At 43.8% G+C, this 24,673-nt stretch overlaps 1 protein-coding gene across 3 annotated transcripts in view; it reads right to left on the bottom strand.

Annotated features, from left to right (window-relative positions):
• Positions 1-24,673, bottom strand: part of LOC134355789 (A disintegrin and metalloproteinase with thrombospondin motifs 7) — a 203,747-nt gene that overhangs the window by 77,600 nt on the left and 101,474 nt on the right. For all 3 annotated transcript variants that reach the window (XR_010020204.1, XM_063066203.1, XM_063066204.1), the window contains 2 exons: positions 9,052-9,172; positions 5,389-5,633 (listed from right to left, as the gene is read on the bottom strand). Coding sequence is in view for 2 of the 3 variants with exons in the window: in XM_063066203.1 (XP_062922273.1) it covers positions 5,389-5,633; positions 9,052-9,172 (366 nt within the window). In the remaining variant the exon portion in view is untranslated. The remainder of the gene's footprint in view (positions 1-5,388; positions 5,634-9,051; positions 9,173-24,673) is intronic.

Below are 24,673 nucleotides of genomic sequence, written 5' to 3'. Positions count from 1 at the left end.
CACAGGAGCACCACAGGGAAGTGTGCTTAGCCCCCTGCTTGACTCGCTTTACAACTATGTCTGTTCGGCTAGGTACAGCTTCAGCACCATATTCAAGGTTGCTGATGAAATCACAGTTGTGGGCTGTATCAAAGCTGGTGATGAATCAGCATGCAGGAGTGAGATTGAAAACTTGGCTGACTGGTGTAATAATAGGAACCTCTCACTTAATGTCAATAAGACCAAGGAACTGATTGTAGACTTCAGGAGAGGGAAACCAGAAGTCCATGAGCCAGTAATCATTGGAGGATCAGAGATGGAGAGGGTCAGTAACTTTAACTTCCTGGGTGTCACTATCTCAGAGGACCTGTCCTGGACGCATCATGTAAATGTAATTGCAAAGAAAGCACAACAGCACCTCTACTTCCTCAGGAGTCTGCAGAGATTCGACATGTCATCAAAAACCTTGGCAAACTTCTATAGATCTGAGGTGGGAAGTGTGCTGACTGGCTGCATCACGGCCTGATAAGGGAACACCAATGCCTTTGAGTGGAAAATCCTACAAAAGATAGTGGATTCAGCCCAGTATGTTACGGGTAAAACCCTCCCCACCATTGAGCACATCTATGTGAAACATTGCAGTAGAAAAGCAGCATCCATCATCAAAGATCCTCACCACCCAGACCATTTCTCGCTGCTGCCATCAGGCAGAAGGTACAGCAGCCTCAGGACTCGCACCACCAGGTTCAGGAACAGTTACTACCCTCAACCACCACACCCTTGAACAAAAGGGGATAACTACACTCATTCCATTTCTGGTGTTTCCTCAACCGATGGTCTCACTTTAAGGACTCTTCACCTTGTTATTCCATGCTCTTGTTATTTATTGCTATTTATTGATATTTACATTTGCATGGTTGGCTGTTCATTGATCCTGTTTACAGTTACTGTTCTATAGGTTTGCTCAGTACGTAAGAAAAAGAATGTCAGGGTTGTATGTGTATTCCAATAATGAATTTTATTTTGAACTTTGGTGGTACGGGAACTAAAGCCTCTGTAACTCCAGTCGGATGGTAGTAGTAGTGAGAAGACAGCACAGCCTGGATGAAGGATGCTGCTTTCTTGTGGCAGCGCTCTGTGTCGATGTGCTCAATGGTGGGGAGGGCTTTGCTGTAACGGACTGGGCTGTATCCACCACCTCCTGTCTGCGTCAATGCCTGGTATGCGGCGGGGTGGGGGAGAACTGCACAGGATTGAAGTAAACTGCAGAAAGTTGTAAACTTAGTCAGCTCCATCATGGGCACTAGCCTCCACAGCATCTAGGACATCTTCCAGGGCGACGTCTCAAAAAGGCATCACCAAAGGGATCCCCAACACCCAGGTCATGCCTTCTTCTCATTGCTAACATCGGGAAGGAGGTACAGAAGCCTGAAGTACACACTCAGTGATTCAGGAACAGCTTCTTCCCCTCTGCCGTCCGATTTCTGAATGGACATTGAACCCATGAACACTAGCTCACTACTTCTTTATTTCTCTTTTTACACTATTTATTTAGTTTAATTATATACTTACTGTAGTTCAGTTTTCTTTCCTCTATTATTATTATTTGTACTGTTAACAAATTTCACGGCATATGCTGGTGATATTGATTCTGAATCCGTGGATGTTCTGTTCCTGGGAATTGATTTTTCCATAACACTCGATGATACAGCTGTTCAGGATATTCCCCACTGTGCACCTAAAGAAGGAGATCACCACTGTTCCACTACAGCTACATGGATCTACCACTATATATGGCTTCAACAGCTGTGCAGGTTCCAGCTACAGCAGGCTCTGGGAATTCACTCATTTCTGACTTTTCCAGGCCAATACCACAAAAATGCTGCTGTTGCAATAACAAGGGTACTGAAAGATCAAAGCAGCTCCATTCTTGTCATTTTTTAATCAAATACCAAATTTAACAGTTCAATATCCAGCAATCAAACACCGCAGATGCTGGAAACCTGAAACAAAACCTCAAATGTGCTAGAAATGCTCTGTGGGTCAGTCAGCAGCTGTGGAGAAACGAACAGATGACCTTTCCTCAGTTTTGTTGCTTTGCGATTTTGGTAACCCCTTTCATCTCCTTGACCAGAGCTCCATATTACTTATACAGGGATACAGGAGGTAGCTAATATGTGGCCACTGATTGTATGTTCGTGGTCTTCTGCTGCTGTAGCCCATCCACTTCAAGGTTGAATGTGTTGTGTGTTCAGAGATGCTCTTCTGCACACCACTGTTGTAACGTGTGGTTATTTGAGTTATTGTCACCTTGAACCAGTCTGGCATTCTCCTCTGACCTCACTCATTAACAAGGTGTTTCCGCCCACAGAACAGCCACCCAGTGGATTTTTTTTTTTGTTTTCTCACACCATTCTCTGTAAACTCTAGAGACTGTTGTGCATGAAATTCCCAGGAGGTCAGCAGTTTCTGAGATACTCAAACCATCCCATCTGGCACCAACAATCATTCCTCAGCCAAAGTCACTGAGATCACATTTCTTCCCCCATTCTGATGTTTGTTCTGAACAGCAAATGAACCTCTTGACCATGTCTGCATGCTTTTATGCATTGAGTTACTGCCACATGATTGGCTGATTAGCTATTTGCATTAATGAGCAGGTATACAGGTATACTTAATCAAGTGGGTACTGAGGGAACCAGGTTTGTACCGAGTATCCCAACTAATCTTCTGACTAGGTATGCTACAACTAGTTAAATAATTTAATATAACTAATGGATTCAGCAATTTTATTCTCGGTAGCCAGCATTTCTTCTAAATTGTATCTCCCCACTAATCTCCCTCCCGGCACTTATCCCTGCAAATGGCAGAAGTGTTACAACTGCCCATTCACCCCCTCCCTTATCTCCATTCAAGGCCCCAAACAGTCCTTACAGGTGAGACAACACTTCATCTGTGAATCTGCTGGGATTGTCGTTGTGTCCAGTGCTCCTGACGCAGCCTCCTCTACATCGGTGAGACCCGTCATAACCTGGGGGACCGCTTTATCGCGCACCTCTGCTCCATCCGCCAGAAGCAAAGAACCTCCTACTAGCCAAACTTTTAAATTTTGATTCCCATTCCTGTTCCGACATTTCAGACCGTGGCCTCCTCTTGTGCCACGATGAGGCCACCCTCAGGGTGGAGGAGAAACACCTTACATTCCATCTGGGTAGCCTCCAACCTGATGGCACAAACATCAATTTCTCCTTCTGGTAAAAAAAAATCCCCGCCTCTCTCCTCCTATGGTCCACGCTGGCCTCTTCTCAAATTCTGATCACCTCTCCCTGGGTCCCCTCCTCCTTCCCTTTCTCCTATGGTCCACTCTCCTCTCCTATCAGATTCTTTCCTCTCCAGCCCTTGACCTTTCCAACCCACCTAGCTTCACCTATCACCTTCCAACTAGCCTCCTTCCCCTCTTCCCAATTTGTTATTCTGGCATCTTCCCCCTTCCTTTCCAGTCCTGAAGAAGGGTCTGAGCATGAAACGTCGACTGTTTATTCATTTCCGTAGACGCTGCCTGACCCGCTGAGTTCCTCCAGCATTTTGTGTGCGTTACTTGCGATTGTTTTGTTTGTTTCAAACAATTAGGGTAGCATAGTGTTTAGCACAAAACTTTACAGCACCAGCAATCTGGGATCAGTTCCTGGCGCTGTCTGTCAGGAGTTCGTACATTCTCCCCGTGACTGTGTGAGGTTTCCTCCCAGAGTCCAAAGACGTTCCGGTTGGTAAGTTAACTGGTCGTTGTAAATTGTCCAGGGACTAGGCGAGGGTTAAATCAGGGATTGCAGGGCAGTGCGGCTCGAAGGGCCGGAAGGGGTTACTCTGTACGGTATTTCAATAAATAAATAAATTGTCCCGCACTTTCATCTCCTCTGCTGTTATTTTTTATAGCTTCACAAGCATGGTCCTTCATTCTCCCCTCATGGAACCGTACAGGGATAGGAACAAGCCATTCGGCCCACAATACTGTGCTGAACTAACAAAGCAAATGAGAGCCCATCCCTTCTGCCTGCATACGGTCCATGTCCCTCCCCTCTGGTAGAGAGGACTAGAATATAAAAGCAAGGATGTAATGCTGAAGCTTTGTAAGGCACTGGCCAGACCAAACTTGGAGTACTGCAAGGAGTTTTGGGCTGCCTATCTCCAAAAGGATGCGCTGGCATTGGCGAGCATCCAGAAGAGGTTCACGAGAATGACCTCAGGAACAAAAGTATGAGGAGCATTTGATGACTTTGGGCCTGGACTTGCTGGAGTTTCGAAGACTGGTCGGGGGTGGGGGGGTGGAATCAACTTAATTGAAAGTTATTGAGTAAAGAAAGAGTGGATGCGGAGAGGATGTTTCTAGTAGTGGGAGAGGCTAGGACCAGAGGACCAGAGGACACAGCCTCAGAATACAAGGTTGTCCCTTTAGAACAGAGATGAGCAGGAATTTCTTTCGTCAGAGGATGGTGAATCTGTGGAATTCTTTGATACAGATGGTTGTGCAGGCCAAGTTATTAGGTATACTTAAAGCAGAGGCTGATAGGTTCTTGATTAGTAAGGGCGTCAAAGGTTATGGGGAGAAGGCAGGAGAATGGGGTTGAGAGGGATAATAAATCAGACATGACGGAATGGTGGAAAGACTCGACAGGCTGAATGGCCTAATTCTACTCCTGTGTCTTATGGTCGTATTATCTGCACAAGAGAACTTTTCTTTAGTTCGCTAACTTTATCTCTAATTGTTACCACTTCTAATGAGGGGGTCACACAAGAGATTCTGCAGAGGCTGGAAACTTTGCAATCCTGAAGGGCTTTGGCCCGAAATGGTGTCTGTTCATTCCCCTCCATGGATTCTGCCTCCCCTGCTGAATTCCTCCAGCATTTTGTGTGTGTTGCTCTACATGAAGGCTCGTGGACCTGAAACATTAATCCTGATTTATCTCCACAAATAGCTCCGCCATGGACAGTGGAAGGAGAGCAAGCAACTCCATCACAGTAAAACACCCAGTGCTGAAGAAAAGGCAACAGAGGTTCCAAAGACCTCATCCCTTGGAGGGGAAGGATCTTCAAAGATCCAAGTGCCCGCCTCACTTTGGGTACTGTCATTTGAAAATTCAATGCCTGTGGTGAAGCCCAAGCTACAGCTGGGGACAACTTGAAAGACTGGCCCAAGACAGAGAACTCTGGTGAGCAGCTGTCAGTGGCCTAGGCCCCAGAAGGAGTGATGGGCTTAAGAAAGCTTTTCCACAGCTGCTATGAGCTGCTGAGGGTTTCCAGCATTTCCCGTTTATCTTTCAGCTCCGTGCAACTTCTCAGCTGATCCAATTGTACTGATTATTGCCTTGCCAGGCTTTTCAGGGATAAATGATGGACTGAATTATGAATTACCTGAATCCATACTGGCTCCCTGGTAGGACCTGGTGACGTCAGGTTCTCCAGGTTCCCATTTCGCTCGTAGGTGAACGTTGTCCCAGCCACCTTGTAGTCTCCATTCCACTGAATTATCCAGCCACCATTTAAGAAGTACTTCTCAGGATCATCGCTCCGTAAGGCAAGGAAATTTCCTGCTTCAGCAACCTCTTCAATTCGGATCTCTCGGGCACCTTCAGGAATCAGCCCAATGTCGACATAGCCTGTAGGTGAAAGCAGGCGATGGTTGATAGGCAATTTATAACTTTCCCTCCTCCAATGTGTCCCTCCAGCCAAGCACCTCCTGGCACCCTCCTCCAATATTTCTTTAACTCGTACACCAAAGTGCTCAAAGAAATGGGGAAAAAACTTTAATTTCTCAAAGTGGCTCAAAGAACAGTCCAAGAGATATATTCCAGATCCTAAACACAAGAGATTCTGCAGATGCTAGAAATCCAGAGTAACGCACATCAAATGCTGCAGGAACTCAGCAGGCCAGGCAGCATCTGTGGAGAGAGATAAACAGTTGTAGTTTCGGGCTGAGAACCTCCATCAGTCCTGACGGAAGGTCTCAGGACAAAACATCGACTGTTTATTCCTCTCCACCGATGCTGCCCGACCTGCTGAGTTCCTCCAACTTCCAGGTCCTGAATCTTCTCGCAGCTACCATCAGGCAGGAGGTACAGAAGCCTGATGTCCCACACCAGCAGGCTCCACAACGGCTACTTCACTTCAACCATTCGGTTACTGAGCAAACCGAGACAACGCTCGTCACTGCAACTGAGCAACACCATGAAGAGTTTTGTTTCTTGTTCCGGTTGTGTTCTTCCTTGTGTTTAATCGATGCTTATGCTTTTTGTATGAACGCTGAGTTCTTGCGGTGCTGCTGCAGGTACGTTTTTCATTGCACCTGTGCGGACGTGTAGAACCACAGAGTAAATCAGCGTGGAAACAAGCACTTCAACTCATTAGTTCCATGCTGATCATGGCATCGTCCCTCCTAGTCCCAGTTGCCCACGTTCGGCCCATAAACCTCCTGGCCCCTCCCCTCCACGTACCTATCGACATGCTCCTTAAATGCCCCAAATGTACCCACCTCGACCACTTCCTCTAGCTGCTCATGCCAGATGCTCACTGCCCTCCATTTAAAGAAATTTCCTCTGAGGTCTCTTTTAAAACTCTCCCCTCTTATCTTCTATCTGTGTCATTTAGTTTCCCCAGCTCTGGGGAAAAGACTATGGCGATTCACCTTAGCCGTAACCTGCGTGGTTTTCTAAACTTCCGTGAGGTTATCCCTCATTCTCCTATAACATAGTTGCCCATTTGACCATAAACTCAACTTTGACTCTGAATCTCTCTACACCTTTCACCTTCTCTCATACCATTTAAATCATTCCTTATCTGTCAAACTCCGTGCCCAACTCAGTCAGTGTGAGCCTCGCTTCGGGAATTGTCATGTGATTATTCAATGCCTGTAGAAAGCCCATGTGGGCAGATTGCTACATTGAAGGGTTGGGATGGTGGTGTAACAGTTAGTGCAACACTTTCCTGCACCAGTGATCATGATCTGAATTCAATTCCCGCTGCTGTCTATAACAAGTTTGTACATTCTCCCAGTGACCGTGTGGGTTTCTTCCGGGGTGTACAGGTTATGGTTAGAAAGTTGGGGGCATGTTATGTTGGCACCAGAAGCATGTTGACACTTATGGGCTGCCCCCAGTAGGTCCTCAGCCTTTGTTGGTCTTAGACACAAACAATGCATTTTACTGTCTGTTTTGATGTTTCCTTATCTTTATGTATCACTGTCTGATATGCAAAGGATCGGAAAAAGCAGCGGAAATTTGTAAACTCAGCCAGCTCCATCATGGGCACTAGCCTCCCCAGCATTGAGGACATCTTCAAAAGGCAATGCCTCAAAAAGGCAGCATCCTTCATTAAGGACCCATATCATCCAGGACTTGCCTTCTTCTCATTGCTACCATCAGGGAGGAGATACAGAAGCCTGAACAATATATATATATTTGTTGTTATAATTTAAAGTTTTTTTTGTGTATTGCACTGAACTGCTGCTACAAAAGACATCTCATGACATATTTCTGTGTTATGCCTCTATGACAGGTTAATGGGACTAGGCAATATAAATGGTTCGGCACAGACTAGATTGCTTCAGTGTAGTAGTTTTCTATGACTCAATATGCTAGTGATATTAAACCTGATCCTGATGTTTATCTATATAAATGGGAATTTTTTTGCTCTAGAGAGAGGGATTTGTCAATAAACAGGAGAAAGGCAGAAGGAATAGCCCCCCAAACCTGTTCAGTAAGGTTATACCTGAACTACTCATGAAGGGGTGAGATTGCAAGGAGCTGTCATGGACTCAATGGGCTGACTGGCCTTCCTTTGTGTCATTATGAAATATGTTAATTTTGCCCAGGTTCAAAATGTCTAATAGCAGATCCATTTAAGGTGACAGGTGGAAAGTATTAAAAGGAAATGTAAAAGGCAAGTTTTTTGTGACACAGAGTGTGTTGGGTTCCTGGAACGTGCTGCCAGGGGTGGTGGTGCAGGCAGATACAATCATCATCATCCTCATCATCATGTGCCGTGTCGTACGACATGGGCAATCATGGTCTTTCCATGGCCATAACTGTTCTTTGCAAACTTTTCTACAGAAGTGGTTTGCCATTGCCTTCTTCTGGGCAGTGTCTTTACAAGACAGGTGACCCCAGCCATTATCAATACTCTTCAGAGATTGTCTGCCTGGTGTCAGTGGTTGTATAACCAGGTCTTGTGATATGCACCAGCTGCTCATATGACCATCCACCACCTGCTCCCATGGTTTAATGTGACCCTGATCGGTGGTGGGGACTAAGCAGGTGCTACACCTTTCCCAAGGGTGACCTGCAGGCCAGAGGAGGGAAGGAGTGCCTTATACCTCCTTTGGTAAAAACGTATCCCCATCCTGCCATCCCTCAGAATCAACAGGAGTGTTTAAGAGCCTCTTCAATATTCACAAGAATATGCAGAGAACAGGGAGTTATAGACGGAAGGGTTTATTATAATTAGGAGTCACCAAGCGGCCTAATTCTGCTCCAATGCCTTATGGTCTTATGGAAAAAGGGCTTGTGCTGTATTGTTCTATGTTCTACATGAGACTCGAACTCCTGCCTATTCCCTGTGTCTCTTAGTTCCTCAATGGTCAAACAATTTGCTGATCATAGTCTTAATTTACTCAAAGTAAATATTCGCATCTCTCTAGGGAAGACCGTGGGTCGGGTGCGGTTGTGTAGCGGTTAGCATAACGCTTTATAGTGCCAGCTGTAAGAATTGGGGTTCGATTCCCGCAGCTGTCTGTCAGGAGTTTGTAAGTTCTCTCCATGACTGTGTGGGTTTCCTCTGGGTGCTCCCAAAAGATGTACGGTTAGGGTTATTAAGTTGTGCGCATGCTACGTTGCCGCTGGAAGCATGGCAACAGTTGCAGGCTGCCCTCAGCACAATCTTCACTGATTTGATTTGACCCAAACAATGCATTAAACTGTACGTTTTGATGTACAAGTGGCAAATAAAACTAATCTTATAAATCTAATCGTTTCAGTCGGGTGAAAGGTAGAACACACAGACACAAGATCAGAATGGACTTACCCAGACCTTCACTCTTATTGAACGTCTTCTTTACTGTCTCACAGGTAGAGCCATTGCCTTGGCAGACTCCACATCGATCCTCCACAGCATTGGAATCAATTTCATAATCACAACCTACATTCTGAAAAATGAAATTTAGACTCAGCAGCATTTTTCAAAAAAATTTTACAAGAAATTAAAAAAAAATTGCAACTAATCACTAAGCACCAAAATCTGGGCTTCGATAACTCGTTGTACAATTAGATCCGCTATTTCCTCATTTGAAGACCCCAGTCAGTATCAATTGACAACAGCATCTCCTCGCAATCACCATCAGCACGAGTGCATCACAAGGCTGTGTGCTTAGTCCCCTCCCCAAATCTACTTGCTTTATACCTCGAAAGTGAGTTTGTAGGCTCACTTTCAAGGACTCTACAACCCGTCTTCTCTGCTAGCTTGCTTGCTTGATCGATTTATCTATCAATCTATTGATTGTCTTCTTTTGAACATTGGTTGTTTGTCAGCCTTTATTTATGCATAATTATGTATTTCTTTATTTCCCTGTAAATGCCCGTAAGAAAACGAATCTCAGGATAGTCTATGGTGACATACGCACTTTGATAATAAATTTACTTTGAACTTTCATGCACAATATTTGCCTCCTGAATTTTACATTGTTTGTTTTTAGATTAGATTATTAGATTAGATTATGGGACACTCAGTCCTCGATTTTTGTCATTTAGAAATGCATGCATTAAAAAATGATGCAATGTTCCTCCAGTATGATATCACAGAAACACAAAACAGACCAAGACTAAAACTGACAAAAACCACATAATTATAACTTATAGATACAACAGTGCAAAGCAATACCATAATTTGATAAAGAACAGACCATGGGCATGGTAAAAAAAAAAGTCTCAAAGTCCCAATAGCTCCAACATCTCACACTGACTGTTTTCACGTTTTTTTTTTACATGAAAACAACTAATTTTGTACTATTATTAAATGATTAATCTAACCTCACGTTATTTGTACTAAGGTAGACTTAATAGAAATGCAATGCTACAGTTTTTCATTTAATTTTTGTAGTTTAAAAACAAATTAATAAGTTTAAAAGCGGGGTTCATATTTACTTCTTCTCAGGGGTCAGCTCAGGTTTGAGTCTCTGTCACCCTCTGATCAAAATCAAAATCAAACAGTTGTCGGGCGTGCATTCTGAACAGATTAAATTCTACAGTGGCAGAATCCATTGAGCAATTGACTTTGGCGGTAGCCTAGCGGTTAGCACGGCGCTCTTTCAGCTCAGGGCGTCGGAGTTGAAAGTTCAATTCCTGCGCTGTTCTGTAAGTCGTCCCGGTGGAATGCGTGGGTTTTCCCGAGTGATTCAGTTTCCTCTCATAGTCTGAAAACGTACTAGGTGGATTAATTGGTCATTGTAAATTGTCCTGTGATTAGGTTAGGGTTAATCGGCGTCGTGGCTCAAAGGGCCAACTCTGAGCTGTATTGACAAATAAATTAATAATAAATAGACAATAGACAATAGGTGTAGGAGTAGGCCATTCGGCCCTTCGAGCCAGCACCGCCACTCACTGTGATCATGGCTGATCATCCACAATCGGTATACAGTTCCTGTCTTATTCCCATAACCTTTGATTCCGCTATTTTTAAGAGCTCTATCCATCTCTTTCTTGAAAGCATCCAGAGACTTGGCCTCCACACCCAGGTTCAATCCTGGTCTCCGATGCTGTTTGTGTGGACATTACATGCTCTCCCTGTGACTTAATAGGTCCCTCCCGATGCTCATGTTTCCTCTGACACCCCCAAAATCTAGTGACCGGTAGGCTAATCAGCCACTGTAGGTGTCCCCTCAAGCAGAGGTGGCAAACCAATGGCACGCGTGCCAACAGCAAAAAGACTCTGATTTCTAGTAACTTTGAAGAAACAACGCTGCATCTCGCAGTATTTATTTATTCATTTAGTGATACGGTGCAGAGTGGGCCTTTCTGTCCACACTGCCCCAGAATCTGAAGCGCCTGGGGAACAGCCCTGCATTCCACAGGGAGGACAGAGATGGGAAAACATACAGAGATGCCTTGCAAAACGGCACTGGAATTGAACTCTGAACTCCAGCGCACCAAGCTGTAACAGCATCACGCTAACTGTCAGCTAACGCCAAAGTCAACTGCTTGATTGAGTTTACCGTGGCACCCTTCGATTCTTTACATCATGGCTGATCTGGCCACGGACTCATCTCCAACTACCTGCCTTTCCCCCATAACCCTCAATTCCCCTACTATGCAATAATCAATCTATCCAACCTTGTCTTAAATATATTTACTAAGGTAGCCTCCACAGCTTAATGATGCATAATGACTCTCTTTACTGTCAAACTTGCTGAAACTCTGGAATTCCATTTCCGAAACTTCTAACTATATGAAAACTCTTGCAATGGCAACATTAACAGTGTTTTCATTGACATATTTGTGTGAATCATTGCTTCAGTGATGAGCTTTGTCGAGTCTAACTATCGGAATAGGTTTACCGATGAATCGGGTGCTACGTTCGCGCCTCCCCAACCAAGCAAATACAAACTGGAAATCAAATATTTGTCATTGTTAGTGCAGCAAAAGTCTCACTGAGAGTAAAGCATTTTTATTTTCATTTCCTTGATCTTTTACAAATAAGCACCATAATTTCATGAATATACATCAAATTTTATGAATATACATCAAGTATTATAATTTCAACTTCACATATCCTATGTTATATATGAGGTACAATAACAATGTTAGCAATTACACTATTTTTCAATTGGCTTTTTAAAAGATTAATATTGATATTTGCAACACACACAAAATGCTGGAGGAACTCAGCAGGTTAAGCAGCATCTATGGAAATGAGTAAACAGATGATGTTTTGAGCTGAGACCCTTCGTCAGGACTGGAAAGGAAAGGAGCAGATGTCAGAATAAGAAAGAGGGGGACGGGGAGAAAGAAGTACAAGCTGGAATGTGATAGGTGAGACCAGGTGAGGGGGATAGTGGGCGGGTAGGGAGGGGGATGATGCTGGAGGAATTCAGCAAGTCAGCCTGCATCTGCGGAGAGGAATAAACTGTTGACATTTCGAGCCAAGACCGTTCATCTCAATGAGGTGTCCCGATGAAGGGTCTCAGCCTGAAATGTTGACAACTTATCCCCCTCCATGGATTCTGCCTGACCTGCTGAGTTCCTCCAGCATTTTCTGTGTTTTGCACAATACCGGACAGGGTTCAAAGGAAGTTCATGAAAATCACTCCAGGATTGAGAGGCTTGTCATACGAGGAGTGCCTGATGGCTCTGGGCCTGTACTTGCTGGAGCTTAGAAGAGATTCTCAGATGCTAGGAACCCAAAGCAACACACACACACACAGACAAAATACAGGAGGAACTCTGCAGGTCAGGCAGAAGCTAAAGAGAGGAATAAACAGTTGACGTTCTGGGCTGAGACCATTCAACATAATAAAGTGTCCTGATGAAGGGTCTCGACCTCATTGAAACCTATTGAATGTTGAAAGGCCTCAGTAGAGTGGATGTGGAGAGGATGCTTCCTTTGGTGGGAGAGTCTAAGACCAGAGGACACAGCCTCAAAATAGAGGGGTGTGTTTTCGAAGGGAGATGAGGAGGAATTTCCTTAGCCAGAGAGTGGTGTATCTGTGGAATTTGCTGTGGAGGCCAAGTCATTGGGTATACTTAAGGCAGAAGTTTATTGATTCTTGATTGTTCAGAGCATAAAGGGAAATGAAGAGAAAGCAGGAGATTGGAGCTGAGAGGAGAAAATGGATCAGCCATGATGAAATGGTGGAGCAGACTCGATGGGTCAGATGGCCTAATTCTGCTCCTACAATTTATGGATTAATATTTGAAATTATAGATCTGCATATGGAGCACAATGTGACAACCAGAGAGAGGTCCAAGAACCACTCTGACACTTACTATGGGCACAGCTGAGCACTGAAGTTCCCACAGAACTGATAACTGGCATCTTGGCCTGTTTTTTGAGGCTGCTCTGTACTCCCATGGGAAAGCCGTGAAAATTAACAAGTGCAGCTAATTGAGGAGTTCCTGTAAAACAGGGGGTCAATTGGAGGGCAGTTGTCGGCTGCTTGTAAACTGTATCCTCCAAGTTAATGAGCTCTGTGACCTGCCCCAAACGTTCTGAACTCTGGCCGTGGCTATACAGAAAATGCAGAGAGTTCTAATTACGGAGACGTGAGCCAGATTATTTTAAACTTAAAATTTAACTTCAGCGGATGCTGAAATCTCAAGCAACACACGTAAAATGCTGGAGGAACTCAGCAGGTCAGGCAGCGTCTTTGCAGGGGAACGGAGAGTTAACGTTTTGGCAGAGACTGGAAGGGAAGAGGGCAGAAGCTTGGTAATACAGCGGTTGGTGCAATCACTTTACAGCACCTGCTGTAAGATCGGGCTTCAAACCCCGTGACCTTGTGGGTGCTCTGGCTTCCTCGCACATTCCAAAGACACTTGGTTAGGTTTAGTGAGCTGTGGGCGTGCTAAGTTGGTGGCAGAAGTGTGGCAACACTACTGGGCTGCCCATCTTAATCCTTGCCAACTTGATTTGACACAGACGGCGCATTTCACTGTACGTTTCAATGAAGCTGAGGTTCGAACAAAAGAGTGGTGGGAAGGGGAGGAACATGAGCTGGTAGGTGATAGGTAAATCCAGATGAGAGGGGCAAGGTAGGCAGGCGGGGGGGGGGGTGGTGAGGGGGGAGATGTGGAACTGGAGAAGTGGGAATGAGGTGATTGGTGCAAACGGTGATAGGTGATAGGCTACATACTGAGTCTCCTCCTTCACTCTCTGTATACCCATGACTGTTTTGCCACCCACAGCTCTAATCTGCTAATTAAATTTGCCAACGATACCACATTGATTGGCCTAATCTCAAACAATAACGAGGTGGCCTACAGGGAAGAAGTCATCTCTCTGACACAGTGGTGTTAAGAAAACAACCTCTCCCTCAATATCGCAAAAACAAAGGAGCTGGTTGTGGATTACAGGAGGAATGGAGACAGGCTAGCCCCTATTGACATCAATGGATCTGGGGTTGAGAGGGTGAACAGCTTTAAATTCCTCAGCATACACATCACCGAGGATCTCATGTGGTCTGTACATACCAGCTGTATGGTGTAAAAGGCACAACAGCGCCTCTTTCACCTCAGACAGTTGAGGAAGTTTGGTATGGGCCCCCAAATCCTAAGAACTTTCTACAGGGGCACAATTGAGAGCATCCTGACTGGCTGCATCACTGCCTGGTATGGGAACTGTACCTCCCTTAATCGCAGGATTCTGCAGAGAGTGGTGCAGACAGCCCAGGGCATCTATAGTTGTGAACTTCCCATGATTCAGGATATTTACAAGGACAAGTGTGAAAAAAGGGCCCGAAGGATCATTGGGCACCCGCGTCACCCCAACCACAATCTATTCCAGCTGCTACCATCTGGGAAACGGTACCGTAGCATAAAGGCCAGGACCAACAGGCTCCGGGATAGCTTCTTCCACCAGGCCATCAGACTGATAAATTCACACTGATTTGAGTGTACTCTATATAACATTGATTGTTCTATTTTATTATAAATAATTGTAAATTACTATGATTTTACATTGCAGATTTAGACGGAGACATAACAAAGAATTTCACTCTGCATGTATGTGCAGGATGTAAGGAATAAAGTCAATTCAATTCAAACGGTAAAAAAACTGAAAAAGGCAAATCTGAAAAAAGAGCACAGTGGACCATGGAATAAAGGTCAGCCTAATGCTCAAGCCAATGACTGCAAAATATTTCTGAATCCATGTGGATGTTTCAATAATCAGGGAAGAGCCATTATGACAGGTCAGGCTTGTCACAAATGTCGGAACTCAAGTGTGGAGGAAAGACAGATTCCAATGAAGAGACAGCGACCAGAATTTATCCATAAGAATTCCAACAGAACATCGATGGCTCGGCCGAGCGACACCACGGGTTGTAACATAACAGAAAGCGTCAGGAGACTGCATTACAAAGATCGAATCGCTCGAGAAAAACACTAGGAACTCTAAACGATTAACGACTCTCGTTAAACATCAATTAACCAACTGAGGTGCTCTTATAAACTTCAGAGCCCAAGGCTCTCCAGCTCCCCACACAAACAACTCATTACATCAGATTCAGAATCAGGTTAAATATCACCGGCATATATCATGAAATTTACTCTTTTTTTGCAGCAGTAGTACATTGCTATACATAATGATAAATTACATTAAGTATATATAAAAAAGAAAATTAAATAGGTAGTGCAAAAATAGAGTGAAAAATTACAGAGGGTTCATTCAGAATTCAGAAACACTTTTCATCCCTCTTCCCTCCGGGAGAAGGCTCAGGAGCTTGAAGACTCGTACGGCCAGATTTGGGAACAGCTTCTTTCCATCTGTGATAAGACTGCTGAACGGATCCTGACCCGGATCTGGGCCGTACCCTCCAAATATCCCGACCTGCATCTCGGTTTTTTTGCACTACTTTACTTTCCATTTTTAAATTTTCTATTTATGATTTATAATTTAAATTTTTAATATTTACTATTGATTTGTAATCCAGGCAGCGGGAAGCGCAGAATGAAATATCGCTATGATGATTGTTCTAGTATCAATTATTTGGCAACAATAAAGTATAAAGTGTAAAATCAAATGACGGAGGGGAAAGAATCATTGAGTGTCTCTCTTCAGGCTCCTGTACCTCCTCCCTGATAGTACCAATGAGAAGAAGGCACGTTCTGGGTGATGGGGGCCCCTGATAACAGATGTCACCTTTCGAAGGCATCGCATTTCGAAGATGTCCTGAACGCTGGGGAGGCTAGAGTCCATGATGGAGCTGATAGAGTTTATAACTCCCTGCAGCTTTTTCTGATCCTGTGCGTGCTCCCCCCCATACCAGATAGAATGCTCTCCACAGTATATCTGCAGTAACTTGCAACTCTCCACAAACTCCTAATGAAATATAGCCACTGATGTGCCTTTGCAACTGCAACAATATGTTGGGGTGAAGGATAGATCCTGAGAGATGTTGACACCCAGGAACTTGAAACTACTCACTCTTTCCACTGCTGATCCCTCAAAGAGGAGTAGTGTTTTTTTTACTTCCCTTGAGGGGGTGTGGTTTCCCTGACTGCAGAAGTTACGGGTACGTGGGAGCCTGTACTGCTCGCTGTGTTCTGTCAGGGGGCGAAAGGACGAAAGTGCTGTGGGCAGTCCATAGGTGTCGCAGCACATTCCCACACCCACAATGTTCATCAGAAGAACCCAAACAGAAACAACAAAACAATATAATGCGACAAGAGGAGAACAATCCTCTTTCCCACCCACCCACCCACCCACCCACTCACTCACTCACACAGAGATGGGCCTCCAGTACTTGTCCCGGATTTTCAGACACACAGACATCAGGTCTCCAACTCTGGGCTTCACCCAGGACTTGCTCATCAGGACCTAATGAGTCCTGAAGAAGGGTCTCTTCCCGAAGCATCAACTGTTTATTTATTTCCATAGATGCTCCCGGACCTGCAGTTTTTATTTTTATTTATTTCTTATTGAGATACAGCAGGAACAGTCCCTTCCGGCCCTTTCAGCCACACCACCCAGCAACCCCCTGATTTAATCCCAGCCTAATCATGGGGCAATTTATAATGACAACTAACCCACCAACTGGTACGTCTTTGGACTGTGGGTGGAAACCGGAGCACCCAGAGGAAACCCACGAGGTCAGGGGAGAACGTATAAACTCCTTACAGTTTGCAGCAGCAGGAATTGAACCTGGGCCTCCTCTACTGTAAAGCATTGTGCTGACCACTACACTACCGTCCAACATCTGCAAAATCTCTTGTGTCAAGGACAAAGTCCTTCCTCTTAATGCCTCCCTTCAGGGTTCATTGGTTAGCAAATGAAATGATACTGTGCAAATGAAATAAATGAAGCCGAGTTTTTGACAAAATATGAACAGCAGTGTGGAAGGTGTTTACAAAAATATGGCTCACTATACTGAAGATTTATTGGACACAGGACTGAGCAAAGGGTCACTGGTCTAACAGAGAAGGTTGTCACACCAAGAGAGCAATGTGTTTTCCATGTTCTATAATTTAAGGAACAGGATTTGGCCCCTGGGAACGAGATGAGGAGAAATGACTTCATTCTGAGCCTCTGGAATTCTCAATGGCTAACATTTATTCAGGGCTAATATTGATTAAGTTGCTGGGCACCAGGATAATTGAGGGATAAGTGGATCTGGTGGCAAAGCAGATAAAGGGTAGAAATCCAATCTTATCAAATGGCTAAGTGACTTTACTTCTTTCCCTTCGGAGAAACAAGTAAGGGTTTCTTTGTCTCGTTGTTATCTTGAGGCTCTGAGTGTTTTCAAGATAAACCTCCCACCACCACTACTTTATCATTTCCTGTCAGTCACCTTATGTACAGACACTCCTGTGCCGATTGTCACATTAAGCACATACAATAGATGTATATAAACTACCTTCAAAGGTTCAAAGATTCTAATGTAATTACACAGTAATGTGCAAAAGTACAGATAAATAGACGTTTGCACAGTTCTGTAGCAATTTTATGTATTGCACTGCACTGCTGTCACAAAAAAAAGAATTCATGACATATGTGAGTGAAGATAAACCTGATTCTGATCTGGGTCTCTATTGTGGACTGAGAGTGGGAAGGAGGCAGGGAGAGGGGAATCATGGTTGGGAAAAGGGGAAGGGAGAGGGGAGGGAGTGGGAAGCACCAGAGAGACATTCTGTAATGATCAATAAAACAATTGTTTGGGATCAAATGACCTTGCCTGGTGTCTCAGGGCTGGGTGTGTCTGCATTTGTGCCACTCCCCTGTCCTGGTACTTCTCTGCCACCTGACCCACACCCCTCCTGCGATGCCCCACCCTCACCATCCTCTGCTCCTGCCAGAGTTACAAACTCGCTCTAGATAGATAGATAGATATACTTTATTAATCCCGAGGGAAATTTGGTTTCTCTGCTCCACATTGACAAATACTGCACAAAAGTCTAAAGCAAGATAGATACATGTGTGTATATATATATATATATATACACACACACATATACACATACATATATATATATATATATACACATACACCTAAGACGTGCACATGACTATTTATTGTGTTTTTCTATTAGTTTTCTTTATCTCGTGTTTCTTGTACTGCATCAGATCCAGAGTAACAGTTATTGTATTCTCCTTTACATTTCTACACTGAAAATTACATTAAATAATCATGAATTTTGAAATGTTACTGGGTTCTGCTGTGAGCAGTGGTGTTAAGCTAGTGTGCTGGGTGTCTGTGGTTCACTATACTGAGGATATATTGGACATCTGTCAACACAGGATTGAGTAAAAGAGTCATTTATCTAACTGAGAAGGTGTCATAACAAGGCAGGAATGTGTTTCCAATCCAGCTGCTGCATTCAGCCTCTGTTTTGATTGTCTTTGTCCCATTAAACAAAGATTCACTTTGTAAAGCTTAACCCAGTTTATGTCAAAGCATCGCTTCATTTGGAATAAAATAGCATGAACGAGCTTTCTCATCCGAGCAGGCTGCAGGCTGCAGAGAGGGGTAATTATCTGTCTGAATTTTGGCTCGTGCATCTGATCTATGAATGTGCACAACAGAGTCAATCTTCAGGCCAACAGCGTCCTGTTAATGGGGTCTGACTCATGGAACTGCTGGCATTATCTCATCTGCACGTCTAAAAATCAAAGCAGGTTTCAACCTCTTCAGCACAGAGTCCCCAAGTATGCCAGCCCTACAGTCACTGCATTCAATAACAGACTCTTCAAGTTGTTAATTGTAAAGCTTTCAAAGAAGTCTTAGAGCCCAAATCTTCAGCAAGTCAAAAGGCCGGATTTTAACTCCGGGGTCTGGAAGTTGTAGCATCAGTTGCCATTGTGACATTGCTTTTTCTGGGAATTCACCGGGCACAGGGTGGCATCGTTCCAAACTGCTACGGGGATGGCACAATAAAAACTTTATTGGCCATGAAGAAATCTGGAACTTCCTGAGGTTGTGAAAGGTGCTACGGAAAGTTCAACAAGGTCAAAGTAAATTTATAATGGAAGTACATATATGTCACCATACCTAGCTCAAGAATCATTCTGCAGGCATTTACAGGAACATAAGAAACTACAATAAAATCTATGGAAAAAATCTACAGGTAAACAAAGTCAGACAAACACCCAAAATGCAAAAGAATAAGAAATAAAAAGGAGAGACCAGGGTGGGGGGGGGGGAGAGAGAGAAGGGTGAGGGGGGAGAGAGAGATGAGAGGGAGAGGGGGAGGAGAGAGGGGGGAGAGAGAAAAAGAGAGGGATATATAGAGAGAGAGAGACAGAGAAAGAAAGAAAGCTGAGAACACGAGTTGTAAAATCTTTGTAAGTGAATCTGCAGGTTGTGAAAGCAGTTCAGTGTTGAAGTGAGTGAAGTTGTCCATGTTGGTTCAGGAACTTAAATGGTTGAAGTGTAATAACTGTTCCTTACCGGGTGGTGTGGACCCAAGGCAAGCCTTTCTTCTTTTGTCTTCAATTGAGGCCAACTCTGGGGGCATCTGTCTCTGAGTTATACTGAACCTGTTGGCCTTGCTCCAACACCACAAGAAAATAGACTTGTATTTAGAAGATGAAAGGAAAGACATTGCCCAGATTGCCAGAGAAAATGTCCAAGTGAAACACACTGCTGATAATTCAAATTGATAGCACGCCATAAACCATTTCAATCATTCTGGGTGCTTGCCAGCCATCAGGATTAATATTGTAACGCCAGAAATAAGCTATTTATCACATTACTGATGCACCTGAATACAAATAGAACTCCCTGTGTAAAGCATTCACAAATACATTTAGGCACTGCTAGTAAATAGGAGCAGAATTAGGCCATTTGGCCTTTCGAGTCTGCTCTGCCATTTTGTCATGACTGCTCCATTTCCATCTCCTGCCTTCTCCCCATATCCCTTTATTCCCTGACCAATCAAGAATCTATCAACTTCTGTCTTAATTCCTCACGTCTGTTCTAAAAGGACACCCCTCTATGTGTCCTCTGGTCTTAGACTCCCCTACCATAGGAAACATCCTCTCCACATCCACTCTGCTGAGGCCTTTTAACATTTGATAAGTTTTAATGAGGTTTCTATGTAAGACCTCAAGAAGATAGGTACCTTAACTGATCTATGCTGGCCTCAAAACCCTGTGCCACATTCTATCATCCCAACTCCTCAATCTTTCAAACATTGCCTCCTCCCTACACTGGAGCACACCTACACAGGGGACAGTAGCAACCATTATCAGGAAACCCACCATCCAGGACCTGCTCTCCTCTTGCTGCTGCCATCGAAAGGAGGTACAAGAACCTCAAGGCCCACACCACCATGTTCAGGAACAGATAATGTCCTTCAACCATCAGGCTCTTGAACCAGTGTAGAAAACTTCACTCACCTCAACACTGAATTGATTCCACAACATATGGCTCATTTCAAGGATTTTACGACCCATGTTCTCAGATTGATTGGTTGATTGATTTTTTTTGTATTTGTCTACAGTTTGTTTTCTTTCCCACATTTTTCATGTTTTATCGTTTTACAACATTGAATCACAGTGGATTTAATTTTGCTTTTTTTGGAAACAGATCAACAGAAAAAGACTCTTACATGTCAAAATGAAAACAGACTTCAACAAAGTGATCTAAATTAATTACAAATAAAAAACACAAAATAATTGATTGCATAAGTATCACCCCTTTCAAGTCAGTATTTAGTAGCTGCACATTTGGCAGCAATTATAGCCTTGAGTCTGTGTCAATAGGTCTCTATCAGCTTTGCACACCTGGACACTGCAATTTTTACCCATTCTTCTTTACAAAACTGCTCAAGCTCTGTCAGATTTCACAGGGATCGTGACTGAATAACCTTTTTCAAGTCCAGCTGCAAATTCTCAATTGGATTGAGGTCTGGACTCTGACTTGGCCACTCCAGGACATTAACTTTGTTGTTTTTAAGCCATTCCTGTGTAGCTTTGGCTTTATGCTTGGGGTCACTGTCTTGCTGGGGTAAAAAAATCTTCTCACAGGTCACAGTTCTCTTGCAGACTGCATCAGGGTTTCCTCCAGGACTTCCCTGTATTTTGCTGCATTCATTTTACCCTCCACATTCACAAGCCTTCCAGGGCCTGCTGCAGTGAAGCATCCTGACAGCATGATGCAGCCACCGCCATGCTTCACGGTAGGGATGGTGTGTTTTTGATGGTGTGTGGTGTTTGGCTTACACCAAACATAGCATTTAGTCTGATGGCCAAAAAGCTTAATTTTAGTTTCATCAGACAATAGAACCTTATTCCAGCTGACTTCAGAGTCTCCCACATGCCTTCTGGCAAACTCGAGCTGAGATTTCACGTGAGTTATTTTTTCAACAATGGCTTTCTCTTTGCCAATCTCCCATAAAGCTATAGCTGGTGAAGCACCAGGCAACAGTTGTTGTATACGCAGTGTATCCCATCTCAGTCACTGAAGCTTGTAACTCATCCAGAGTTGTCATAGGTCTCTTGGTGACCTCCCTCACTCGTCCCCTTCTTGCATGGTCACAGTTTTTGAGGACGGCCTGCTCTAGGCAGATTTACAGCTGTGCCATATTCTTTCCATTTCTTGATGGTTGAGTTGACTCGACTTCAAGGGATATTCAGTGACTTGGAAATTAACTTGTATCCATCTCATGACTTGTGCTTTTCAATAACTTTTTTACAGAGTTGCTTGGAGTGTTCTTTTGTCTTCATGGTGTAGTTTTTGCCAAAATACTGACTCACCAGCAGTTGGACCTTCCAGCTACAGGTGTATTTTTTACTACAGTCAGTTGAAACACCTTGACTGCACACAGGTGATCTCCATTTAACTAATTATGTGACATCTAAAACCAACTGGCTGCACCAGTGATGAGTTGGTGTGTCAGATTAAAGGGGGTGAATACTTATGCAATCAATTATTTTGTGTTTTATATTTGTAATTAATTTAAATCACTTCATAGAGATCTGTTTTCACTTTGACACAAAAGTCTTTTTCTGTTAATTAGTGTCAAAAATAAGCCAAGTTAAATCCACAGTGATTCAATGTTGTCAAACAATACAACATGAAAACTTCTGGGGGGGGGGGTGAATACTTTTTATAGGCACTGCATGTACTTTGGTAATAAATTTACTTTGACTTTATCTACCTCAATAAGAGGCAGTGGTTTATTAGTAACAGTAAGGATTAACCAATATATGATCTGAAACACAGACTCCACTCCTCTCTCTGTGGATGCTGTTTGATATAATTAGTGTTTCATGCATTTTAAACCGAGAACCTGGTTTATTATTGTCACATGTAGAGCGGTATGGTGAAAAACCTTGTTTTGTGTGCCATCCCTATACTTCATTCATCACATCTTTACAGATAGTACAAGAGAAAATGTAATTTTCTTTCGAGATACAGCTTAGCAACAAGTCCTTCTGGCCCAATTACATCCACGTGACCAACAACCTGTACGTCTTTGGACTGTGGGAGGAAACAGGAGCACCCGGAGGAAACCCACGCAGTCACGGGGAGAATGTACAAACTCCTTATGGACAGCGGCTGGAATTGAACCCGCGTCACTGGCACAGTATAGGGTTATGTCAACAGCTACGTTCCCACGCCACCCGGGGGCAACAAAATGCAAAATCGAGTGTGACAGAATATAATGTTAATTCTAATCCATACAGAGTCTGCCAGCTCCTGGCAATTACCTGTTCTAGTCAGTGCCATTGTTGTTGTATACCATGTGACTCTCCTGTCCAATAAGTTCTCAGTACACCAAAGCCCTTAAACAGGAGAAACTACAAAAAGTAGTGGATAGGGCCCAGTCCATCACAGGCAAATCCCTCCCCACCATTGAGCACATCTACAAGGAGCACTGTCACAGGAAAGCAGCCTCCATCATCAACGACCCCGACCATCCAGGCCATGCTCTCTTCTCACTGCTGCCATCAGAACGGAGGCACAGGAGCCTCAGGACTCACACCATCAGGTTCAGAGACAGTTATTACCCCTCAATCATCAGGCTCCTGAACCAGTGGGGTTAACTTCAATCAACCCAACACTGAAATGTTCCCACAACCTATGGACTCACTTTTAAGGACTCAGTAATGTATGTTCTTAGTATTTATTGCTTGCTTAGCTATCAAATTATTTATTTATTTATTTATTAAGCTTTTCCTTTTATACTTGCCAGTTTGTTGTCTTTTGCACATTGGTTGATTGTCTGTCTCTGTTGTATGTGGTTTTACATTGATTCTATTGTGTTTCTACTTACTGTGAATGCCTGCAAGTAAACGAATCTCAGGGTTGTATGTGCTGACATACAAACCCCATTTCCAGAAAAGTTGGGATATTTTCCAAAATGCAATAAAAACAAAAATCTGTGATGTTAATTCACGTGAACTTTTATTTAACTGATAAAAGTACAAAGAAAAGATTTTCAATAGTTTTACTGACCGACTTAATTGTATTTTGTAAACATACAGAAACTTAGAATTTGATGGCTGCAACACACTCAACAAAAGTTGGGACAGAGGCATGTTTACCATTGTGATACATCACCTTTCCTTTTAATAACACTTTTTAATCGTTTTGGAACTAAGGATACCAACTGTAGCAGATTTGCAATTGGAAATTTTGTCCATTCTTTCTTGATATAAGACTTCAGCTGCTGAACAGTCTGTGGTCTCTGTTGTCTGATTCTCCTCTTCATGATGTGCCATACATTTTCAATAGGCGATAGATCTGAACTGGCAGCAGGCCAGTCAAGCACATGCACTCTGTGTCTACAAAGCCACGCTGTTGTAGCCCGTGCAGAATGTGGTCTGGCATTGTCCTGCTGAAATAAGCATGGACGTCCCGGGAAGAGACGTCGCCTTGATGGCAACATATGTCTCTCTAAGATCCTAATATACGCCTCAGAGTCAATGGTACCTTCACATACGTGCAACTCACCCATGCCGTGGGCACTGATGCACACCCCTACCATCACAGATGCTGGCTTTTGCACCTTTCGCTGATAACAATCTGGAAGGTCGTTTTCATCTTTGGCATGGAGAACTCGACGCCCGTTTTTTCCGAAAACTAGCTGAAATGTGGACTCATTTGACCACAGCACACGGTTCCACAGTCTTTTGGTCCATCTGAGATGAGCTTGGGCCCAGAGAACTCGCCGGCGTTTCTGCATAGAGTTGATGTATGGCTTCCTCCTTGCGTAATACAGTTTCAAGCTGCATTTCTGGATGCAGCGACGGACTGTGTTGAGTGACAATGGTTTTCCGAAGTACTCCCGAGCCCAGGTGGCTATAATTGTCACAGTAGCATGACGGTTTCTTAGGCAGTGCCACCTGAGGGCTCGAAGATCACGCGCATTCAACAGTGGTTTCCAACTTTGCCCTTTACGCACTGAGATATCTCTAAATTCTCTGAATCTTTTCACAATATTAAGTACTGTAGATGTTGAAAGACCTAAATTCTCTGCAATCTTGCATTGAG

Source organism: Mobula hypostoma, chromosome 13 (genome assembly GCF_963921235.1).
Source record: "Mobula hypostoma chromosome 13, sMobHyp1.1, whole genome shotgun sequence".
Classification (NCBI taxonomy): Eukaryota; Metazoa; Chordata; class Chondrichthyes; order Myliobatiformes; family Myliobatidae; genus Mobula; species Mobula hypostoma.
The sequence above is the reverse complement of the archived record's forward strand: the minus strand, read 5'-3'. Positions and strand labels throughout refer to the sequence as shown.